The sequence below is a fragment of the Hippichthys cyanospilos genome, chromosome 19, assembly GCF_059441005.1.
Source record: "Hippichthys cyanospilos isolate Australia breed blue-spotted pipefish chromosome 19, RoL_Hcya_1.0, whole genome shotgun sequence".
Classification (NCBI taxonomy): domain Eukaryota; kingdom Metazoa; phylum Chordata; class Actinopteri; order Syngnathiformes; family Syngnathidae; genus Hippichthys; species Hippichthys cyanospilos.
Genome location: NC_142387.1, coordinates 975,483 through 999,262, shown reverse-complemented (window position 1 = coordinate 999,262; position 23,780 = coordinate 975,483). Strand labels below are relative to the sequence as shown.

At 39.8% G+C, this 23,780-nt stretch overlaps 2 protein-coding genes and 2 pseudogenes across 4 annotated transcripts in view; 3 read left to right on the top strand and 1 right to left on the bottom strand.

Moving 5' to 3' along the window:
- Window positions 1-811: 811 nt before the first annotated feature.
- On the top strand, window positions 812-4,034 carry LOC148407581 (lipocalin-like). Its single transcript, XM_088402573.1, has 6 exons — window positions 812-982; window positions 1,078-1,217; window positions 1,288-1,367; window positions 3,404-3,517; window positions 3,621-3,722; window positions 3,802-4,034. The coding sequence occupies exons 1-6, from the start codon at window positions 866-868 to the stop codon at window positions 3,819-3,821; spliced, it is 573 nt and encodes a 190-aa protein (XP_088258699.1). The 5' UTR covers window positions 812-865; the 3' UTR covers window positions 3,822-4,034.
- Window positions 4,035-5,765: 1,731 nt separating this feature from the next.
- On the top strand, window positions 5,766-8,360 carry LOC148407580 (uncharacterized; annotated as a pseudogene).
- An 8,305-nt stretch (window positions 8,361-16,665) lies between these two features.
- ipo4 (importin 4) overlaps window positions 16,666-23,780 on the top strand; it is a 159,794-nt gene continuing 152,679 nt past the window's right edge. For all 3 annotated transcript variants that reach the window (XM_088401878.1, XM_088401879.1, XM_088401877.1), the window contains exons 1-2: window positions 16,666-17,047; window positions 17,230-17,316. In XM_088401878.1, the coding sequence (XP_088258004.1) occupies window positions 16,982-17,047; window positions 17,230-17,316 (153 nt within the window). In that variant the 5' untranslated portion in view covers window positions 16,666-16,981. The remainder of the gene's footprint in view (window positions 17,048-17,229; window positions 17,317-23,780) is intronic.
- LOC148407579 (general transcription factor II-I repeat domain-containing protein 2 pseudogene) lies at window positions 19,954-21,890 on the bottom strand (annotated as a pseudogene).

Below are 23,780 nucleotides of genomic sequence, written 5' to 3'. Positions count from 1 at the left end.
TGTGGTGTTCGTGTGTTCGTGTGTGTGTGTGTGTGTGTGTGTGTGTGTGTGTGTGTATGTGGGTTACATAATCAACTGAGGACCTTGATTTGGCTCCCAAAAGTTGTTTTTTTCAGCAGCTGAGGAATTCAGCATTTTTCACTCAAAATAGTCTTTTTCATTCAAATACTCATCAATGATTGTCAAGGATTTTTTTTGAAATTGTTATTTTATAGCTTCAGTTTGGTGACTTTATGTTTCAGTCCCACCAAAAATGAATCGAAGTAGGGAAGGAAAAATGAATTGAATGAAATGAAATGACAAAAAAAGAAATAAAAATACTTTCCTCTTCCCTAAAATATGAATATTTATTCGTATTTTAGGGAAAGAGTAAAGTGACAAAAAGATGATAACTTATCTGACATTTTTGTGCTCCAAACTGCAAAAACAAACCATATCACTGCAAATGATGGTAACAAAACCTTGAAATACAAACTCAGGAATGCATGAATCACGGAAGAGTCTGTGAGTTTTGTGTTCCCAACAACCATTGGTATAAGATTACAAGTGTACTGACATTTGACCAACTGTGATTCTGTCGCAAGGGCTTCCTTTTTCCACATGGGGAGGACATTTGCACTCTTACGAAACAACTTGAGTGAGAAACAGCAAGAGTTCTGCGTGAGTAAAAAGATCCCTAAAATGCCCTACCCACGTGCACTTGTGTAACTTCGCAAATTTGCATTGTGGCGGTGCAAGGCCAAAGAGTTTTGTAAGGCAGAGGGGCGGAGGCAGAGGAGAAAGAAGGTATGCCGGATATAAAGCCCCTTAACTTGCCGTTTAATCCTCACCTCTCCACACTTTCACCACGCAAGAAGAGGAGCTGATGAGCCGAAGAGGAGACAACATGATGAACACACTCCTTAAGATGCTGATTGCACTTATGTGCACACTGGCTACATTGGCTGAGGTCATGCCTGTTCCGGATTTCGATCTGCAGAGGGTAAAGGAAAAATGTCTACATAATAAATAAGCTTGTGTTTATTTGTTCTCTACAGTTTGATGTAGTATCTTTTATTTCATTTCTGCTGTCTCCAGATGGTCGGCAAGTGGTACATGGTTGGCTTTGCCACCAATGCACCTTGGTTTGTAAACCACAAGGCAAACATGAAAACTGGGACAGCATTGATGGTGCCAACTGAAGGGGGAGACATAGACCTCACTTATGCCCACATAAAGTGTGTTAGTAATATTGGAAGTTTGTCACAGACTTTTCTCTAAATACTGACCATGTTCCTCCTCTTTAAGGGATGATGGTACTTGCTGGAGAATGACTCATCTGGCTAAAAAGACAGAAACTTCTGGGCGCTTCACCTTCCACAGCCAAGGTGAGTAGGCACGTGATGACATTATACAGTATGTCGTAAATACCAGTCTATATATGGTTTGTTTTCACAAAATCAGACTCATGTCTCCGAAAATTAAAAGTGAGATACAGTACTGATATATTCAGATTCTACACTTGGTTCCCTTTAAACTTGTGTATAATACTGTATCTGGACTGAGGTAGTGTAACATTGACAAAGTTACACATTTGAATGTTGACCAGTTGAAATCCCTGGTTTTGAGAAAAATCGCATTTCAAGTTTTGGAACATTCATCTGTCATTGGTGTGTATCATCTGCTAATTCTTTATTGTCATTTACTTCGATTACAATTTGAGGCTTTTGACTGTGAAATGAAAGTCAAAATATTAATGAGTTTATTTCCGTAGAAAAAAATACCCAAATGGACATATGTCAATATGTGTATTTTCATCAATAACTCAAAAATAACCTCCACAACATTATTCTTAAAAAGTAAATCTTCACTTTTCAGATTTTTTACTACATATTCATCAATAATAGGTAATCAAATACTCTCACAGGCTCAATTAGTTTAGCTCACAGATCAATTGTACAGTATTTATTATATGTTTAAATTAATATATAAACTCTAATCAGAGTAACAGGGTTGCAAGTAACATGGTTGCAAATCTGCGCTAATGCTAGTTTTCTTGAGGAGTAGAAACGACCTGTTTAGCTAGCTGTTACCGCTGACCAAGAGGACAAACTTCCCTATGTAAATAAGATGAAAAAAGTATTATTCAAGAGTCTTATTCTGATTATATGTTATGTTTCTGTTGTGGGTATTTTGTTTTGGGGTTTCTTTGTGTTTTCAAGTTGTGGGTTTCTTTATTTCTCCTGTCATATTTTCTTGTGTGATTTGTTCCACCCGTGTATACCGAGCCCCGTGTGTCAGCCAATCAGCGTTCCCCACCTCTTGTTTCATCCAGCTGTTCGTGTTTGCCTATTTATTGTCCTGTCAATTTTAGTCCCAGAAAATTACAGTTAGTTGTCGGATCATTGTCTTAAGTCACACATCACCAGTCGCTTGTCTCACATCGTTAGTCTTTTGCTCGCCCCGTGTCCATGTGTCCACCCGCCAGTTAATTTTCGTTGCCGTGTCACCCGCCGGTCTGCATTTTTGGAGTGTCGTTGCTTTCCGTTTTTTTCCCTACATTCTGTTCCTGTCTGCCTGTTGCTGCCTGCCTCTGAGCCTTCCTGCAACTGTGTCTGCCGCTCCCCCTATCACGCCGGCTATCCTCCCTGCCACGCCGCGCCGTGACATTATATGCATGATGGAGTTGCATGAGTTAACGTGGGACATTCAAGTAAAGCTAAGTAGTTGATAAAAATATGAAATATGGAAGAAAGGACAGACCTTTTGAAACTTCAGTGATTCAGGGCTATACAAATAAAATGATTGATTGATTGATTGATTGATTGATTGATTGATTGATTGATTGATTGATTGATTGACCTTTGCTCTACCCAATCTATTGGAACACTGATGTTATGTCCTGCATATGATATGATTCATTTCTTTCTGAGTCACAAGATGTTTCTATCAGAAGAATTAAAGGTAGATGTCAGGAAATCTTAGTGAGTTTTTGTCGATTTGTTGAACAATATTGTACAGAAGTAAAACTCAATGGCAGATCATCTCAAAGAATAGAATCCTACTCAACCAGTCACAAGACGTTGCTATCAGAAGAATAAAAGGTAGATGTCAGTAAATCTTAGTGAGTTTTTGTCGTTTTGTTGAACAATACTGTACAGAAGTAAAATATATTGGAAAAATTGTCTTCGACTCTATATATACTTTCGATTTGAGTAAGCTTATTAGAAAGTAGTAGAAATAGAAAACAAATTATTAATTGATAGGTTTCACTAATTGTAAGCTATGAAATTTAAAATCTGAAAGGCAGCTTTTTTTTTTAAATTGGAACTCATTTGATGGGACCCAGATGGATAGATGTGCAGCTGGTGAGTGGTAATGTATCAAAACATAAATGCAACAAACTCTGGTGACTGTTTTCCAGTTTGGAACAATGACAACGACATGCGCATTGTCAAAGTCCAGTACGATGACTTTGCATTGATCCACACCATCAAGACAAAGGAAGGCGTATCGGAGGTTTTGAACAAGCTTTACAGTGAGTCACAGCTTGTTCACAAGGCTTTCACTGGCTAATGTGGCATGTTGCATTTATCAAGACTGTCTGACAACTGTTAAAAAGGCAACTTATACCTTTGCAGCTCGCTCTCCTGAGGTTAGCATGGATCTGCAGCAGGAATTCACAGACTTCTCCACAAAGACTGGCATCCTGCCTGAAAACATTGCCATCCTGCCAAGCGCCTGTGCGTGTTTTCAACATATTCAAATACCTTGCAGTTGCATCATTCTAACTGTTTAACACGTTTCCTCATGTTGTTGCAGCTGAGTGTCCAGAGGCCTGAGCAGTTTCCACATCACTCTCCGATGTACTAGTCATAGAGATCCACATATCCATTTAAGTCAACGTTTATTCAAACTTCTTAGTATTGCAATTTCACACAAATCTTTAAATAGTAAAAATATGAGCGGCAGAGGGAAAATGTTTTTTTTTTTTAATCTACTGAGTTTTTCATGACTTTTGCTTCTCAAGCTAATAAATGCAAAAAAAAAATCAACTTGAAAGTAGTTTTTATGGAAGCATGAAGCTGACAATGTGGAGTAAACAATTTTGAGGCAAACATGCTTGAATGTAATTGGAAATATGAATGAATGTTTGTGAGAACGTTCAAATGTACTTGTAGGCTAAATGCAAAAAAACATGGATATTTATTGGCAGATATGTGAGCGTTTGACCTACATATTTGCATTTTTTCTAAGTTTCATTATGCCTGTTTAGGTTTATATTCCACAATGCCCCGACATTGTCACACATAACCGCGTGACAATGCGGTTTTGGTTTTTCCTTACCAATGAGTAAGGAAAAAGGTTTAGTAAAAGGTTTAACAAAAGACGGGGGGTACTGCCGCTGCTCGTGCTGCTGCTTCAAAAAACCTCATCATCCTTCTCTCTATGTATCTAATATCAACAGCGCGGCCAGAAGCGGCACCAAAAAACAATGATCAAGCACAAACGTATGAACTGTGAAACTAAATCATTTCCAAAACATTATTTCGGGTGCAGCCCACGCGGCCCGGTAGCAGTTGATCCACGGACCTGTACCGAGCCACGGACCGGTGGTTGGGGACGACTGCTTTAGAGCGTAATCTATAAATAATATCCTGAATAATAATACAGTATTCATGATTATGACTACCATTTATGTTACCAAGGCACTTCCTTTGTAAACATTTTGCATAATCCAAAGGCTTTGCCAAAGCCAAACACAATTTCTCTAACTGCGAGTCAATTAGGGCCGGCCCGTGAGCATTTGTTGTGTGTGACAAATCACCAAAACCGTCGTGCGCATGTCTATAACCTCTCTCAGTAGACCGCCATGGGGCTTGGCTTGTCAATGTTGCCTGAGGCCGAAATCAGCCAATTAAAATAGTGAACTGACATACATCAGACGCAAGACATAACAAACTTGTTCAGTTTTGGCGGATTGTAACTGTAACTTGGTTCTCACCATAACCTAAAGAAGAATAAAAGCAATTCATCAAAATGAATGATGTAATGCTTTAATACAGACTAAATTTAGCATTTTGCCACTTGAGCAAGAGTTTGAAATTACAGTACATGTTTAAAACTGCATCAGCCGGCAGATTTTAACATTGTTCAAGCAGGAAAGGACAAAATCTGAGAGGAACATGGTTAACTGTGTGATTATGCTGGACACTACATGGACTACAATGGATTTGAAAATAGAAAAGTGGATGCCATCTTTAAGAGCCAGCAATTATTAATGAAGCTTGTGATACTGTGGAGAGGTTTTGCAAAAGTGATCACCGTATAGCACTACAGCTCGTGGACAGCACACTTTTTAGTAAGTTCAGCTAATCATTTCCTTATGTGCTGAATTTGAATGTACAGCTAAAATCTGCGGTACCGTCACTGAGAGTTGCATACTGACAACACCCTGTGTCTGCTGCAGTTGATGATTCAAAGAGATCCAACGAAATTTTATTGTCACATGTATAGTACTATACCACACATTGAAATTCTTATTCTGTTCACTTACGAGCAGACTACAGAGTAAATTAATTAAATTAAATATTAGGGAAACAGTCCTGAGGTCGCAGTGGTTGAAGTCCCCCGCTGTGATGAATACAGCGTCCAGCCCCTTGATCTCATGTTTGCTGACGCCCAGTCTCCTCGGCAAACAGCATGCGCCTCCAGCTCGACCACTTCGTCTAAGTCCAGTGCATCCCCCGCAGGCGAAAGTGCAAAACACAACGCTCTCACGATGAATGCTAGTCAGAGTTCTCATCTCGTCGATTCCCATTCCCAAGGTAGCGAACGTCAGCCAGCAGCAGGCCAGGTCCCAGTGGCCCCCCAGCCCCAGCCTTAAGGTTAGCGTGCAGTCCTCCCCTCTTGGCTTCTTTCGGCTGCGAACCACTCAGTCTGCCTGCAGCCGGAGCAGCCACGTGGCTCAGGCACAAGAAGCCCAAGTCCGCGAGGCCAAATGAAAGTTCGTGACGAACTTCATCGATGATAAGAACTGCCTCCCTGCTGTACAAAAAAAAGCATTTGCCTTGAGAGATCGAACAGAGATGGGCGCCACGGTGGGCACCATCTTAAAAAAAAATTCAATGGCGCAGTCATTGGGCCTTTGTGGAGGCAGGAATGTATGGCGTAGGCCAGATGAAGGTCACGGTACCTAGTGAATCCCAGAGATGTCCAACTGGTTTAGGGAGACTGTGAAAGGTTCTAGAATAGATGTCTGTCTGAGACGGTGAGATGGCAGGCTGACCCCCAGCCAAAAAAGACTCCACACTCCCAGTTGATGTGGGTGGGTAAGGAGCAACCACATGAGACCCAAGATTGGGGGTATGTCCATCCGGGGCATGCGCCGATTGATGTTGCATGATCTGCTCAAAATTATCATCACCACTCCAATGGCAGGAACTGAATCAGAAAAAGAAAAAAATCTGAAAAAAATCTGAAAAAAATAATCAACACTAAAAAGGCTAAAGACATTTACAAGAAACTCAATGGGCCATGTAGTCATTCATGGATTATTGGACTTTGACAAATGGGTTTTTGACAACTTTGCCCAGCTTGACGTGTATCCTTTCTACTCAAGAAGTGAACAACTCTGGTGAGTGATACTTTCATTTGGAAAATTTTAAACCTTTCATTCATAGACTTAATTTGTAAAGCTATCAATAAAAATAATTTCTTGTTTTTGAATTGAAATAGAATTTAATGCATAGGTTTTGCTGCTCATGTCCACTCTGGTGCCCCATTAAGAGATGCCACTGATTATGAGGAAAAGTGTTATGTTTTTAGCATTTTCCCCCCAAAAAGTTACTTGCTCGTAAATAGGTTTGAACATATTTAAATGTGTTTCAACATACTTGCACTTATTCAAATAAAGTGTTCTCCCATTTTTCAAGGTTAATGGGGACCGGGAAGTGCTTCTGCGAATTGCCCTCAGTCTCCGCCGACGGACATTGTCCGTACATACATCCAAACTTTCTCGGTTTAAATTTGGCTTAATGAATATTAGGTCACTATGCTCAAAAGCCCTTCTTGAAAATTACCTTATTAGAGATCACAATCTCAAAGTGTTTGGTCTCTGCGAAACCTGGTTAAAACCAAATGAATTCTTACCAATAAATGAGGCCTCTCCCCCAAACTTTGTGGGTTCACACGTTGCTCGTCTTAGTAAAAAGGGTGGGGGTGTCGCCCCAATTTCAGAATCTGGTCTCAAACCTTACCTGAGCACTAATCATACTTCAAGACATTTGAGGCTCTTATGTGATCCAGCTTCTCGCTACCATTTTATTAGGTAGTTATTTTTTGTCCAACCCTGGTCCATACTCTGGCTTCTTAGATGAATTCCTTGAATTTATGGCTGATTTGGTAACTCATACAGATAATATATTCATTATGGGTGACTTTAATATCCGTATGAACTCCCCGTTGGATCCTCTTGCATGATTTCATGCAATAATTGATGCATTTGGCTTTATACAGATAACACAAGCAGCAACACACCGGAATGGCAATATCTTAGATTTAGTGTTAAACTGTGGCCTAACAGCCTCAAACGTCACAATATTGCCGTATACTAATGCTCCAATATCTCTGATCGTTATAACATTTGAAGTCTTATTTGTGGTCTTATTGACCACAACCAAAGTTATAAGAGCTGTAATATTAACTCATCAACCACTGCTGCACTTTCTGAACTACTGCCTTTGACAACGGCTTCCTTTCCGTCTTTTATTGGTTCAGTTGATGAGCTCAGAAACGATTTTAATGCGGTTCTTTTAAATTCCCTAAACCCTATGGCACTGTTCAGATTTAAAACTAGTGTGAAGAGATGTACTCTGTGGTTTACAGATGAAACCTGCATACTTCAACAGTAAAGGAGCAAACTTGAGCGCAAATGGCGAACAACCAAACTCGAGGTTTTCTGTCAGGTCTGGTGCAATAGCTTGCTGAAATATATAAGAGGCTCTTAGTTTATCTAAAGCAAATTATTTTTCCAAAATGATTGGTCTTAATAAATACAACCCTAAATATTTGATACAGTAGCAAAGCTAACACAACAGCAGCAGACTACTCATAGCTCCCTCCATTCAGCACCCGATTTCATGAAATTTTTTACTCGGTGGATTCAACTGATAAAGGATGAAATAAAAGACGCAGCGCTACTTGTCTTCTCGGGTTCTGTGATTGTTGATGCTAGCTTGGACAATCGGGCTAATAAAAGCGTGATAAACCTGTCCCAGTTTAATTTAGTATCTCTGGAGTGTATCAAATGCCTGGTTAATGCAGCAAAGCTGACATCCTGGACCCGCTCCCAGGCAAACTTGTTAAAGACCTGTTTCTGATATTAGTCTTGAATACACTTTGTTACTCTCCTCCGACATTGTAACAGAAGCTTTGACGAGTGCTGTCATTTAACCGCTACTTAAGCACCCTCATCTCGATCCTGAAAATCTTTCTAATTATAGACCAGTGTCACATCTTCCATTTATTATGAAAATTCTTGAGAAAATTGTAGCACAACAGCTTAGCAAGTACATGGATGATAACAGTAGATTTGAACTCCTTCAGTCAGGATTTAGAGCCAACCAATCAATTGAGACAGCCCTTTTAATAGTGACAAGTGATCTTCTCTGAACCATGGATTCCAACATCTCATCAATATTAATATCACTTGACCTTAGTGCCGCATTTGAAAGCATTGATCATCATATACTTATAGAACATAGGTCTCAAACTCCAGTCCTCGAGGGCCCCAAACCTGCATGTTTTCCATACTGCTCTCTTAAACATGAAACAAATTAGGATCATTTTCAAGGTCCTGCAGAGCTTTCTGATGAGCTAATAATTTGATTCAGGTGAGTTAATGACAGAAGCATCAGAAACATGCATGATTGCAGCTCTTGGGGACTGGAGTTTGAGACCTATGTTATAGAATGTCTTGAATCATATGTTAGTATCTCGGCGTCAGCACTTTTGGGTTCAGATCTTACGTCTCATGAAGGATGCATAGTGTGTCTCATGGCAATGTGACCTGTGAATCTTTCTCCATTTCATATGGTGTCCCGCAGGAGTGAGTACAGTCATTTCCTGTTTAAAATCTACATGATCCCTCTTGGTGATATTATATGTAAACATGCCATTAGTTTTCATTGCTATGCTGTGCTATGATGATACCCAGCTATACATGCCTTAAGAAATAACAGATCCGTGTGAGTGCTGTAACCTGGAGGTCTGCTTTGCTGAGATTAAACAATGGATATCTTCCAATTTTCTGCTTCTCAACCCCAGTGAAACAGAGATGTTAATTACTAGCCCTGCTCATCATCAACACTTGTTTAAGAATACCGCTTTGAACCTGGAAAATTGTACAATTGCCAAAAGTGGCTCAGCAAAAAAACCTGATGTGATATTTGACTTAACTCTCTCTTTTCAAACATATTAAGAACACGATGAGAACGATGTTTTTCCACCTTTGCAATATTGGAAAAATTCGCCCTTTTCTGTCTCCTAGCGATGCTGAAACATTAATCCATGCTTTTGTTACATCACACCTTGACTAGTTTTCTGGACTTCCCATGTCCTGCATCAAAAGTCTGCAGTCAGTACAAAATGCAGCAGCGAGACTCTTGACAAGGATGAGAAAGTCCTTATAAAAATTTTACACGGTTCAGCCCGATTCCGTTATCGTCTGTCACGTCTGTTAGTATCTGTCACGGCGAGGCATGGCGACGTGAGGCGGTGGAGGGAAAGGGGCTCAAAACGCAGGAGGACGGAGAGGGTTTGCTCAAACAAAAATGCTCTTTTAATAATAAAACAGGGCAGGAAAAGCAGAAGACAAAAACTTGACAAAGTAGCAAAATAAATGAGGAACGGAATATAACTCACGAGACTAAATGGGACTACGGGGGAAGACTGGAGGACGAGTACAGAGGCACAGGGAACACGAAGTGATGAGGTACAATAATCCGACAAAAGCAACAGAGGAACGGCGGTTTAAATACATGAAGACTAATTATTGAAAACACACTACAGCTGGACGGGGACAGGAGGCAGGGGAACCGGATAGGCTAACCCGAGAGGAGCAGAGGCACACGGACAACAGGTGGACGAGATAAAACTAACGAGACTGAGACAAAGGCAGACGCAGGGAAAAACAACACGAATGAATGACGAAATGAACCAGGAACTACTAAAACTAAATCCAAAAACCCAAAAACCCCAGACAGAACGTGACAGTATCACTGTATGTTCCGTTTCGGCAACTTCGGCCACAAAATCTCCGTTGATTAATGGCCCTGCGGCCTAAAAAGAAATCCACAGGATCAAGCGCTTTTTCCATTCGTGCGCCAGTAATCTGGAATGCCCTACCTATGGAAAATTGCGCAGCCACCTCAGTAGAAATCTTTAAATCCAGACAAAAAACACATTCATACACTCAAGCATTTAGTTAATGAGTCTGTCTGATTACAGCTTTCTTGTTTTCCTTCCTACCTTCTTCTGTTCATTTAAACATATGTCTGTCACTATTGCTCAAAAGAAAGCTGTATTACCTTTGTGCCATGTCATGATTGTGTCACCTTGTTGGTGTTGATTATATCCCTTTGTGTCATGTCATGATTGAGTCACCTTGTTGTCCCAAAGTTTAACAAAGGAAAGGTTAGCAAATTCTAGAAAATGAGAATGAAAGGCAGAAGCAGAGTGGTTCTCATCAAAACGGGTTAAACTGCACTGATCTGACAACCGCTCTCCCTTTATGCACAAAGTCAAATATTTGAACTCTTGATGTGTTCTGTCTCATGTTTTCTCTTGATAACTCTGACACACATGGCCATATGTGCACAGAAAAAAGTCCCGACGTGGAGTTGCTATTGTTGCCGTTATATAATGGCATGACTGTTGATTTACATCGAATGATAGCAGTGGTTTAGTTTTAAACAAAAGTTCCTTCAATTGCAGCTGAACAAGTCGAGCATAACCAGGCCATTAGACTGCTTCAGACTCCATGTTTGGACTGTGCGTCGTATTGTTATTGCAGGACATCAGGTTGGCACTGCAGTAAAGAAACAGCCTTTTGGAAAAAGAAAAAAAAAAAGATTAAACTGCCAAAAATAACTTGTAAGTCACTTGCTGTGGCAACCACTGTCAGGGCTGGCCACAAGTCAAAATAACAATTTCTGAACAGTTTGGATGTGCCATGTAAAACATGTCAATATACTTTTTTAAATGTTCACATTATTTGTTAAAATGATCTTAAAATAAAAACAGCTAACATTGCTAATTGTTATATGGTTGTCATCAATTGATTAATTCAGTCATTCATTCAACTCTCATGAGGGCTTGATTGACATGTTCAAATGTCTGCCTAACATGAAGAAACAATAGATGACAAAACATATTGAGAGACTCACTTGTAAATTAATTACATAATCGGAAACTTGAATTAGACTCCTTATTTCTCCCAAAAATACAATGGTTATGTTTTTAGGAGGGCTGTTTTCTTTTGTCGTAATTCTATGCAGCTGGAGCTCAAGAGTCAAACACATTGACAACCATTGACAGCTATAGACGTCAAAGATCTGTTCTTACTGGCCCGTCATTGAATGAGATAAAGGCTTTTTGAGAGGATTTTACTCTGTAATAATAATAATAATACATTTTATTTGATAAGAGCTTTTCAAGATACTCAAAGTCACTTTACGCAAGTGAAAACATCGGTCATCAAAACAAAGTAAACATTAAACACAAAAACTAAGCTAAACATTAAAAGCAATTTTAAAAAGGTGTAAGATCTCAAATAGAACCCTGCTCCATGTACTTTATATTCATTCTATTTCTTATTCTGATATGCAAATCAAAAAACAGAAAAACAACAACAGAACATGGATGGATAGACAGAGAATTTTCCTTTTTTCAATAGCTGTAGCTGGTTTAAAACTGTTGGATAAATATGCTAATCAATTATCAATCAAGCCAATAAGGTATTAATCACGTTCCAATAAATTTATTAAACACGTATGTTAAACAAATGTTACTCTTCCATCAATATGATTTCTCACTGTTGATATGTGTTTGTTGATTCATACATGTGATTATACATTTTTCACCTATTTAGAACGTGTTGCAGTTTATTTACACATATATCTCATATCTCTTATGTTCTGTTAGTAATGATTGTTGAGGTCATTTCAGAGGGCAGTCATCAACAGCACTGTTGGGAAACAGCAACATGTCCAATGCCCAGAGCCACTCAAGGACCCCTCTGGAAGAGGAAGTTTTGTTCTAGGAAATGTTAGCAGTTGTTGACCTGTTTGATTTACTGAGGTAGTTGCTGCATATTATAGTGCCACACTCACATGCGCTTATCTTTCCAAACACAGTCACAAATGTCGAAACAAACGTGCATTTCATACTTTTGGGTTCTGGCCACACACACACCCCTGTGCACTTTTGCCCTTTAAGGCCCGAACCTTCATGTAACTTAGGGACCTCTAAGATAATAAAGGAAGCAGACGAGAGGGACGGACCTCAGAGCGCGGCAGAACAGCAGCCTTTGTGGTGCTGAATCGTTCTCCTCATGCATGAGCTGAAATATGCCTCTTTCTTTGTGAGCCATTGGTTTTTACAAATGTCTACTCAGTAAACCTGACAAAAACACAAAACAAAAGCAATTTTCCAGGTAAATACGACAATAAAATTGTGGTTTTTGTTGTTTTTATATTGTTTTTTGTTGTCCCAGATAAATGTGAAGAAGTCCAGTCAAAATGTTCACTGTCGTGTGCACTTTGTAGAAACAAGTTTCTCAGTATAATGAAATTCTTGCTTTGTCGTCCGCCCACACAAACGTCGTAAAATAAGTAAGTTAAGACAAAGAGCAATATAAGAGCAAATGTAAAACCAACAAACACAGTGCCGTTATGAACCGAAAGTGGTTAGCTTATGTACACATACCTACAATAATGTGCAGGATGTATACAGTTAGCAAGTGTGCAGGGAGATTCTGATAATGTGTGTGTGTGTGTGTGCATGATTGCCGTAAGGTGAAAAGGCTGTGTTTTTGTCAGATGAAGTGTAATTGCAATAAAATGATTTTATTTTTTTAAATTTTGGGCACTTTGATGCACTTTTTTCTGTTTTAAACTAATCTTGGTTTATGCTTGGCGCGTGAATGCCCTAAAAGCAAGCGTTTAGCAAAATGTTATACCAGTGCAGCTTTCCTCGTCAGTCAGCCAATGTTTTCCTATACTATAGGTGGGAGTAAAGAGCGTCTACAGCATACAAACAAAATCAGCCAATCAGAGCTTGTAAAAGCACAGTGAGCGACATCTTGGTATTCAATGAGATTGCTTGTTGTGTTCACCCGGAAGGAGCAACGAGACTGCGTCACATCAACGTTGGCGGGAGGAGGTGGGCGTATATTATTAAAGTGCAAAAACTAACAAAGCATTTCTGTCAAATGATACGATACAATAATAATAATATTAAAAGTTATTCTCCCGCCCAAGTCTGTGTTGACGCACTCTCGTTTGCCCTTTCCGGGTGAACACAGGGCAAACGAGAGTGCATCAACAGATACCGTACAAGCAATCTCATTGGATACCAAGCTGTCAATCAATGTGCTTTTACAAGCTCTGATTGGCTGGTTTTGTGCCACAAACGTAACGTGTGAGCAGAACTGAGGAGAGGGGTCTGACTGCAGGATGTAGGACGGGGGCGTGTAGTGTCACGTCGTGGCATGGCGGCGTGAGGCGGTGGAGGGAAAGGGACTCAAAAAACGCAGGAGGATGGAGAGGTTGTGCTCAAACAAAAATGCTCTTTTAATAATAAAGCAAGGCAGGAAAAGCAGTAGACAAAAACTGGACAAAGTAGCAAAATAAATGAGGAACGGAATATATCTCACGAGACTTAATTCGGATGACTGGGAAGAATGGAGAGCGAGCAGGGGGGAAAAACACAGCGGCACAGGGAACACAAGTCGAAGATATCGATGGGGTAAGAGGTGCAATAATCCGACGAAGGCGACAGCGGGACGGTGATTTAAATACATGAAAACTAATTACAGAAAACACACTACAGCTGGACCGGGACAAGAGGCAGGGGAACCGGATTGGCTAACACGTGAGGAGCGGGGACACACGGACAACACGTGGACGAGATAAAACTAACGAGACTGAGAAAAAGGCAGACGCAGGGAAATCAACACAAATTAGTCAGACGAAATGAACCAAAAACTACTTAAACTGAATCCAAAAACCCAGACAGAATGTGACAATGTAGTTCCCAAAATGGCACCAAAAGAACTACACACCCGCTGGGCTGGGGTTTTGCCTTTATAAGGAAAAAGGGGACGTGTAATTATTTTTTCTAGGGAGGCCTTAATCCTGGTGATCAGCCATATCCAAAGTCCGGCCCGGGGGCCAAATGCGGCCCGTGGTCAATTTCCATCTGGCCCGAGGCCTGCGTCATAAAATCAACGTCTGGCCCGCATGGAGAATTAATACATTGGGCAGCAGAGCTGTTATGGCGTTATATTTGTGCCACAATTACGAGCGCACGAAAAAAAAATTGTGCGGAGAAAATCAAACTGAGCGAGCGAAAACAGATTTTGAGCGCAAGAAAAAAAACTATTGAGCGCGTAATGATTTTGAGTTGAGTTTGAGCGTGCGCAGATGGAGTTTGAACACAGAAAAAGAAATTGCTCGCTCAAAATTCCTTTTTGCTCGCTCGGGATAGCCCTCTCTCGCTCAACATCTCGCTCTCGCTCATGATACTCCTCCCTCCCTCGCTCAACATCGCGTTTGCTCAACATCGAGCTCTCGCTCGCTCGAGTCGTCCTCCGCGCTCGCTCAGTTCTGCTCACACGTTACGTTTGTGCCCTGTATTATCTCAGGACCTCATACGACAACTGGAAGAATTTGACTGTCATTTCCTGATTAGTTCATCTGACTGGCATTGGAATTATGAACCAAAAAAATTGATGTGCTGCTCTTGTCATAGTAACTATGACATAGAGCTATGAACTATGAGATATAACTATGACTAAGAGCAGCACATCAATTTTTTTGGTTCATAATTCCAATGCCACAAAACATGAAATGCTCAATAACTCAAAATTTTCAGTCAGTCAGATGAACTAATCAGGACAAGCAGGCAATGAGCCTTGTATATCTGGTACAAGCCCAGACAGCAATCTGCCACTCATTATGAATCCCTTTGGGGTGTGCGAAAAATTGTGCTTTGTCGTAAGCATGTGTAAACTGAATGCTAACTAAAGCGTTTCTTGCATAGTTTCATTTTCTGTCACAAGCTCTTAGCAAGCTATTCAAGCATGAGCAGCCCTTGTAAGTAGTTTTGTGTCCACCTGTCTGTGCTTACCTGCCCCTGTGTGTCAACCAATCAGCTTCCTTTGCCTATTGCTCCAGTCCAGCTGTTTCGGGTCATGTTGTTTAGTGTGAGTGTATTTTAGTTCCCGGTTGCTTTCTGTTCGCTGTCGGGTTATTGTTTTGCTCTTTGTCCAAGTCTAAAACCTAGCTCCCTGACATTGCCAATTTAAGTTCTTTCGTCTCCGTTTGTTTCAGTTCTGTGTTTCCTCTTTGAGCCTGCCCCTATCTGCTGTGTTTTTTATTGATGTCTTTTTGGTTGTTATTTTGCATCGCTGTTTGCTACCCTAATTTTTGGTCCTCTTTTTTTTAAAAAATCTTTTTATTCAAACATTTTGACAAAAAATGGTGCTTTGCAAGCAGCATACAACCTCCTACACGTATAACCGATATACAAGGAAACAAACTTAAAGAGTACCTAGGGGGCAATACCAGTCATTGCATGAGGTTATGAACCAACATCTGGTACATAGGCATTATTCAGCCGCCATTTTAAACAACACCAAGCCTCCATTCATTCCACTCCATGCATTCAAGTTTAACACAAATAACCAAAAAGACACAATGTATTAGCAAGTTTCATTGTAGCCAAAAGATAAATGAATTTAAAAAAAGTATATAAAATAAATACACACACAAAAGAAGGGGGGGGGGGGCATCTACTTGCTGTCTGAACAAATCACATCATTTTCTAAGTATTTGTAGAAGGGTTTCCATGTCTCACTGAAGATGGCGCTTCCGCCTGTGAGTGAAAACCACATCTTTTCCCACTTAATGTGGGTCAGAATCTCTCGAAGCAGGCTATTGTGTGTTGGGGGGAGAACAGGCTTCCACTTAACTAAAATCAGATGCATTGCCATTAGGGTAGTAAAGGCCAGTACGCGCCGCTTAGTGACCACCTCACCGGCTTTCTCTACCCAGCTATATATACTGGTACTATATATATATATATATATATATATATATATATATATATATATATATATATATATATATATATATATATATATATATATATATATATATATATATATATATATATGTTTATTTATTTATTTATTTATTTTTCTCCTGAAGAAAATGGTGTGAACTGAACTAACATGAACTAGTTCGTATGAAAAAGGAGTTTACCCAACAATACACAGACTGTCATTTTGCCCATAAATAGAAAGCACAGCAAACAGTACTGCATGTAGTCCTCCTCTCCAGATAGAGGCACTGTTTACGTTCAATTGCTATAAAAACTAAAATAAACCCCCGTCCCTTTAACGCCTCTCACGTGGGACTGGTGGACACCGCTGTGTCGTGCTGTCAGCTGAGGCTAACGAGTTATCCTTCTTTTTCCCTCTAACCTCTTTCTAACTGCGCTGCAATTTAATTTGTATTATCTTAGTAGAAAGCGAAGCCATAGCGAACGTGTAAGCAAGCGACATAAACGTCTCGCCAAACTTCCTTTGAAAAGCGTCACTTGTTTGTGTGTGTGGTGGAATCCGCTTTCGTTGCTATACCAGAGCACAACGCGAGAGCACACAATATATTAACTTTTACTCGGACAATTTTCCTATCACCTCTACTAAATTGTGACAATGACAGAAAAACTTGAGCAGATCCTCCTACGAATGACACAACCTGACAATGCTGTTATCCAGCAGGTAAGATATGAACACTTTTTTACTTTATCGGCTAAACAAATATTAACAGGTGTGTAACAACAGTTTGACGTCAACTGGAATTTTAATATTTAATGGGTTATTGGTTGTAAAAGATAAATCTATGTTGCTTTAGTGCGAGTTAAAGTCAGTGTAAAATGTTGAGCTCTGTTCCCACTTTCAAGGCCACAATCCAGCTGAAGCAGGCTTTCAAAGACCCTGCCATCATCCCTGCACTTTGTGCTGTCATGAGAGCATCCCAAAATCCTCAGGTATGTTACAGCACAGGACCTTCTCTCTTAAAAGGGTAGGCTTATTTTCCACCTGCTTCAATAATAATCAAGTTTACACAAAAGTATGTAGTCTGTAGAAACTTACTTGTTTCTGTGTGTGAGGTCACAAGGGTCACACTTGATGGGTGAAGCACTTTTTTTTTAAAAAAGTGAAAAAAGCACGAGCAGGGAGGAACAGTGTGCCAGTCATACAGTGTGCAAACGTCAGAGCTAAGACCTGTCTCTAAACCAAGGGTGTCAAACTGATTTTTATCGTGGGCCACATTGTACTTAACGTGTCTGTTAGAGGGCTGTAATAAATCTAAAAATAGTCTAAAAATGCTTCAATTTCAACGTACCCCATTAATTTCTCTAAAATCCTGAAAATTTAGGACTTAAAAATAGAAAAACGTGTCTAATAAACGCTGTATTTGCTGGTTTACATCTTTACCTAGTTTTGAAAACAAAGGCCAATAAAAACTGTTCAAAAGATAGTTCGGGAACAGAAAATGGTTATTTTTGAAGACAATCTGCAAGTTTAGCTAGAAACTTGAAATCAAATCAGCATTCGGCGGGCCACATAAAATGATGTGGTGGGCCGGTTCTGGCCCCCGGGCCTTGAGTTTGACACCTATGCTCTAAAGTTTAGAGTCTAAACCATAGGTGTCGAACTCCAGTCCTCGAGGGCCGGCATCCTGCATGTTTTCCGGTTTTCTTTTCCCAACACACCTGATTCAAATAATTAGCTCAGTAGCAAGCTCCGCAGGAGCTTCAAAATGATCCCAATCATTTGAATCAGGTGTTTTTGAGGGAACAGGTTTGAAAATATGTAGGATACCGGCCCTCGAGGACTGGAGTTCGACACCTGTGCTCTAAACCCTGGTGGTTATTTTTAAAAAAAATTATTTTCTTGTGTAACAAACAACAACTATCCATAAAATACGAAAAGAAATCCACTATCCATATCATAATCTACATTCTTTCCCATTAGCTTAAAGATGCTATATAAAACAAAGTACAGTGGACCTCCATGTTACAGCGTCCCTGCCCACTACAATTCTACCATTGGTCGGCATCTCAAGGAGATGGTGGTCTGCTATTGGTCGGCCTCTCTCGTTTCAAAATGTTGGAAGGGTAAAGCTTTGTCCCATTGTGAGTGGTTACAGCACCGTATTTATAGTGCATATTTACTGCTTATTTCAAAGTTGAAAGGGTTAGCCATAGGTCCCAAGTTTGTTGTTAAAGTGATGTTAAAGAGAGAAGTAAGAAGATGATTTACATGGAAACGATGGTGGAGATAACCCTTATTAGGGAATATAGGCATAACAAGTGGCACTCAAAGGTAAATAAATTCTTTCTATGTATTTTTGATGTTTTCTGTACGTATACATGTATATTATATATACGTAGCACTTAGTATACTATTTTGGTATCAGTTTTTATTATGCATGTACAATTTTTATGTTTTTACCTGGGGTTCTAAATGCATTAGCTGTTTAACATAGCTTTGGATTGCCCACCATACGGTGAATTGGTCTTACGAGCCCAACCACGGAACGGATTAATCTCGTAACATGGGGGCCTACTGTATAAATGGATGAATACCAACAACAAATGACTTTGTTTACCATGCTATCACACAACATATGTATAGACAATCCAGCATGGACATTCAACATAAACAACACCATATGACAGTACAACAAGGCAGAAGTACACTTAAACAGATATATAGGTATATATGATATGCATGGGTTTCAAATGTACTTTAGGTTAGGTCTACAAACGCATTCAGGGCGTGTGACATATTGGATTTTTAATGCGAGTGTGAATGGCTGTTTGTCTGTGTCCTCAATTGGTTGCCAACTAGTTCAGGGTGTACCCCGCCTGCAGCCCAAAGACAACTGGAATTGAGACCAACAAGCCTGCGACCCTTGAGGACCAAAGTTATAAGAAAATTGTTAAACAATCTCATCTAAAGTGTACAATAAGCCAATGCAAATTGGCTAGTAATGGAATGATATGATCAAACTTTGTCATCCTTGCCAAGAGTCTTGCTGCAGCATTTTGTACTTAGTGCAGACTTAATGCTAGACATGGGAAAACCAGAGAACATTGTTAAGTAGTCAGGAGTCCCAGTGTTCCCTCACATTCTCAGTGCATAAGAAAAGCTATACCGTGCATAAAACAAAATGCAATATAAATGTATTAAATAATATCCAAGACCACATCTGATTAGACCAGGGGTGTCAAACTCAATTGCACAAGGGGCCAAAATTTCAAAAACACTTAAAAGTCGTGGGCCGAACAGGATAAACATTTATTGAACACCCTAAATGTATTTGGGACATGAATATGAATAAAAACATCCAGGAATATTATTCTGAAACAAACTTAAATAATAATAATAATAATAAACCTTAAATAACATATGTAATATTTTGTTCATAAAAATATCTTGTTAAATTATAAAACTTAGAACTTAACTTAAACAACTTAACAATATAATAACATTAACTTAAACAATTTAACAATAAAATAACATTCAAATCTCTTTGCTCCTATGTCAATGTATATAAAAAAATAAACTTAAATATCACAAAAGATTTTGCTCTCCTTAAAAAAATATCTCCTATCTAAAATATACATTAGAAATACGAACATGCAACATAACCTGGAAATATACATAAACTGTGTGCTTTTCAGCAATAATATAAATGATTCAGTTTACATTGCTCTTATGACTTTTTTTCTGATCATATGCTCTGATCGCAGCCGGACACCTGGCATCTTTTTTTGGCAACAAATTGGTTTATGTTTGGTGTGAAGTCCTGTGTTGTGGAGATTCTCAGGATGGACTGCAGGTGTTCATCAGTGAGACGACTTCTGTGTGCTGTTTTGTTAATCTTCATCACTGAGAAGAGCTTCTCACACAGATATGTACTCCCAAACATGCACAAGATTCGAGCCGCATGAAGTCAGAGCTGGGGCATTGTTGCGGGGATTAATTGAATAAACTGTGCGGGCCCTGCAGTGTCGTACTTTGCCTTCAGTGTCCCATTACATTGTAGCTCAATCAGTTCCATCTGAATCTGCGCAGGTGCAGTTTCAACATCGACAGCAAATGGGTTGCGAAGCAAGTCGAAACTCCTTTTTTGTGCTTCAAAGTCACTAAAGCGCCGTGTGAACTCAGCGCGTAGTGTCCTCAGTTTGTCGGCAAAGTGCGTTTTGGGGAACACAGTAGTGCTAACTTAGTTCAACATTACTTGGCAACAGGGAAAGTGAGACAAGTTACACTGTTGCACTTGTGTCTCCCATAAAAGCAGCTTCACTTGAAATGCCTTCACTGCGTCATACATGTCAGTAATCATGCGGTCACGTCCCTGGAGCTGCAGATTTAAGGCGTTAAGATGAGCTGTTATATCAGCCAGAAACGCCAACTCGTTCTTCCATTTTTCATCCCTCAAAACGGTGGAGTCTTTTCCTTTACTGTCCATGAACTGACAGATTTCGTTGCTGAGCTCAAAAACTCTGTTGAGAACTTTACCCCGACTTAGCCAGCGCACCTCTGTATGATAAGGAATGTCGGCAAACTCTGAATCTATCTCCTGCATAAAGGACCGAAACTGTCGGTGATTTAACCCTTTAGCTCGGATAAAGTTTACGGTTTGCGTTACAGTGCTCATTACATGATCCATCTTTAGGACTTTGCCACATAGTGCTTCCTGGTGTATGATACAGTGATATGCTGTTAACTCACCAGTGCAGTTCTCCTGCTGCATCTTCACTCGCATCCTTCCCACTAGTCCACTTTTTTCACTGCACATAGCCGGTGCTCCATCAGTTGTAAGTCCAATAAGTTTGTCCCAGGGCAGTTTCATGTTGGTTACACTTTGACATACTTTTTCAAAAATGCCTTTTCCAGTCGTTGTCCCGTGCATTGATATAATGTCCATTACTTCCTCTGTTACGCACAAATTGGAGTTCACTCCACGGATGAAGATGGCCAATTGTGCAGTATCAGTCATGTCAGTACTTTCATCCACAGCAAGAGAGTAGGCAATAAAGTCTTTGCTTCTTTCACTCAACTGTGCTCTTAAATCAGTGGCCATCTCACAAATACGATCAGTAACAGTATTTCTACTCAGGCTTATATTTACCAGCATCTGCTTTTTGTCTGGACATAAGACTTCAAACACCTTCATCATGCAGCTCTTCAGAAATTCTCCCTCTGAAAACGGCCGGCCCGATTTGGCGATCTCCTCTGCCACGATAAAACTTGCTTTCACAGCAGCTTCACTTTGTGACTTTGCACGGGTAAAAAACGTCTGCTGGAATGTCAGATTCTTCTTTAACTCCTCTGCTTTCTGTCGCTTCTGCTCTACATCCAGGTCTCTCAGGTTATCTTTATGTTTTGTCTCGAAGTGCCGTCTTAAATTGAATTCTTTGATTACAGCAACATTTGCTCCACAAATGAGACACACGGGTTTACCGGCAATGTCAGTAAACATATACTCAGCCACCCATCGGTTATTAAAGGCTCTGTTTTCGGAATCAACTTTTCTTTTCGGCATCGTGAGGGGTATCTTCGGCTAACGTCTATCTTTGTAATATCTTGTAATACTTTGACCCAGGGAGGTGCGCGGCAAGGCAGCTGAAGCGTTGCATTGTGGGATCTGTAGTTCAGTGCAGTATCGCGTTATTAGCGCGTCATATAGACGTGCCATTAATAACGATAATGTAAAATGATCTTGCGGGCCGGATATGATTATATAGCGGGCCGGATCTGGCTTGCGGGCCGTGAGTTTGACACGTGGATTAGACCAATGATATTGTTTTCTGTACCATTTTGCATTGTGACAGTGAGTGACAAGTGTCCAGCCAATGATACAATAAGTTTCACTTACACTATTCAGCTAATTATACACATTGACAGTGCTCGCATACTTTCCCTGCATACACCCCGTGCAGGTTAGCTAGCTAACAACAGTACAGAGTTAAGAGACGCAAATGCTAACCCCTTTTCCTGGCAAAACGAATGAGCAGCAACACATCCACTCACTAAGCCAAAGTAAAAGAGAAATGTGCTTCTTTTAAGATGGAATAGTTGTCGGTTGTATATGCAAATAGCATCAAATCAAATTTTATTCGTATAGCCCTGGATCACCGAAGTCTCAAAGGGCTTCACGGGTGAAAGGAGGTCATATCGAGGCTTTTGCAAAAAACAAATCTTAGAGACTTTTTATCATAAAAAGAACACGCAGTGAAAGTGAATGAGATTTTTTTTTTTTTCTGTCTCACAACTTGTGGCTCATTTATTACCATGTTGACAAGTGCAATTTACATTATACTGTCATGTCTAAAACAACTTATTTCTCAAGATATAAAAAAATATATAAACTTGTTGAAAACGTACAAAAATAGTTGTGATTTATTTGGCAATCAGATGTATCCTTCTCCTGTATTGGTCCTGGATGACGCCTGTCACCTCAGCTATCCCCTCATAAATGAGGGAATAAGTAGCCAGAAGCACATTACCGGTCCACATTACTGGTGGTTTTGTCTAGGGCTGCAGCTAAGCCCCTGGATATACTCAGAGCACCCCTCCTTCCTTGCTCATTAATGACAAAATGTAAGTTATGTGATATAGGTCATTTTAGGAGTGACATCAGATATGCACATGGCAACTCACTGTGTGCATGTGTGAAGTTGCTCACCTTGGTCCAAAGCATGCTCAGGGAGTTTGTGCGAATGGTCAGACTCATTGAAAATTGGAGAGAGCATTGGTCAAGACTGAATATAACATGCATGATTAAGGTCTCTCCCTCATTGGGAGAGAGACTAAGGCGAATCTTAGCAATTTTGTGTGTAAAAACAACTCGTACAATTCTCATAGTATTCTTAATCTACATTTGAATTGAGTGTTGAGTCGACTATAACGCTAAGGTTTTTTTTCTCCCAAGTCTTTATGGATAATAGTACAATTATCAAGACTCAGAATTGTGTTCTTAGCATCTCAGTTTTATTGGCAATTGAGATGCAGAAAATTGAATGACAACCATTGGAAGATGCCTTACCACCTCCATAAGGCTGACCTTAAGGTTAAAGCCGTTGTGCAGATTTGTTATTTGTAAAGGCATGTATAATTGGGTATTGCCAGTCAGCAATGAAAACTAATGTCATATTTCCATATAATCTCACCAAGTAGGAGCATGTAGATCAAGGGTCGGGAACCTCTGATTAAGAGAGCCATAAAAGCAAAATATTTGGAAATTTGTTTCAGTAAGAGCCATATAATATATTTAAAAAGTAAATTCAACTAAATGCCAGTATAATAAGCCTCTGAACTTATTCTTTTAAATAACTGTTTTATAATACTCACCATTAATGCGACTTCTGGTGCTGCATGGATTTGCTGATGTCTTTGTAGTCTGGTTGGTACGTGGTGAGGTTAAGCTTCATAC

What these genes read in the sequence shown, in the direction of transcription:
- LOC148407581 (XM_088402573.1), top strand. Translation starts at nt 866, where the DNA reads ATGAGCCGAAGAGGAGACAACATGATGAACACACTCCTTAAGATGCTG. An exon ending in CTTCACCTTCCACAGCCAAG is followed by an intron (nt 1,368 to 3,403) that starts GTGAGTAGGCAC and finishes ACTGTTTTCCAG; the next exon opens with TTTGGAACAATGACAACGAC. An exon ending in TGCCATCCTGCCAAGCGCCT is followed by an intron (nt 3,723 to 3,801) that starts GTGCGTGTTTTC and finishes ATGTTGTTGCAG; the next exon opens with CTGAGTGTCCAGAGGCCTGA.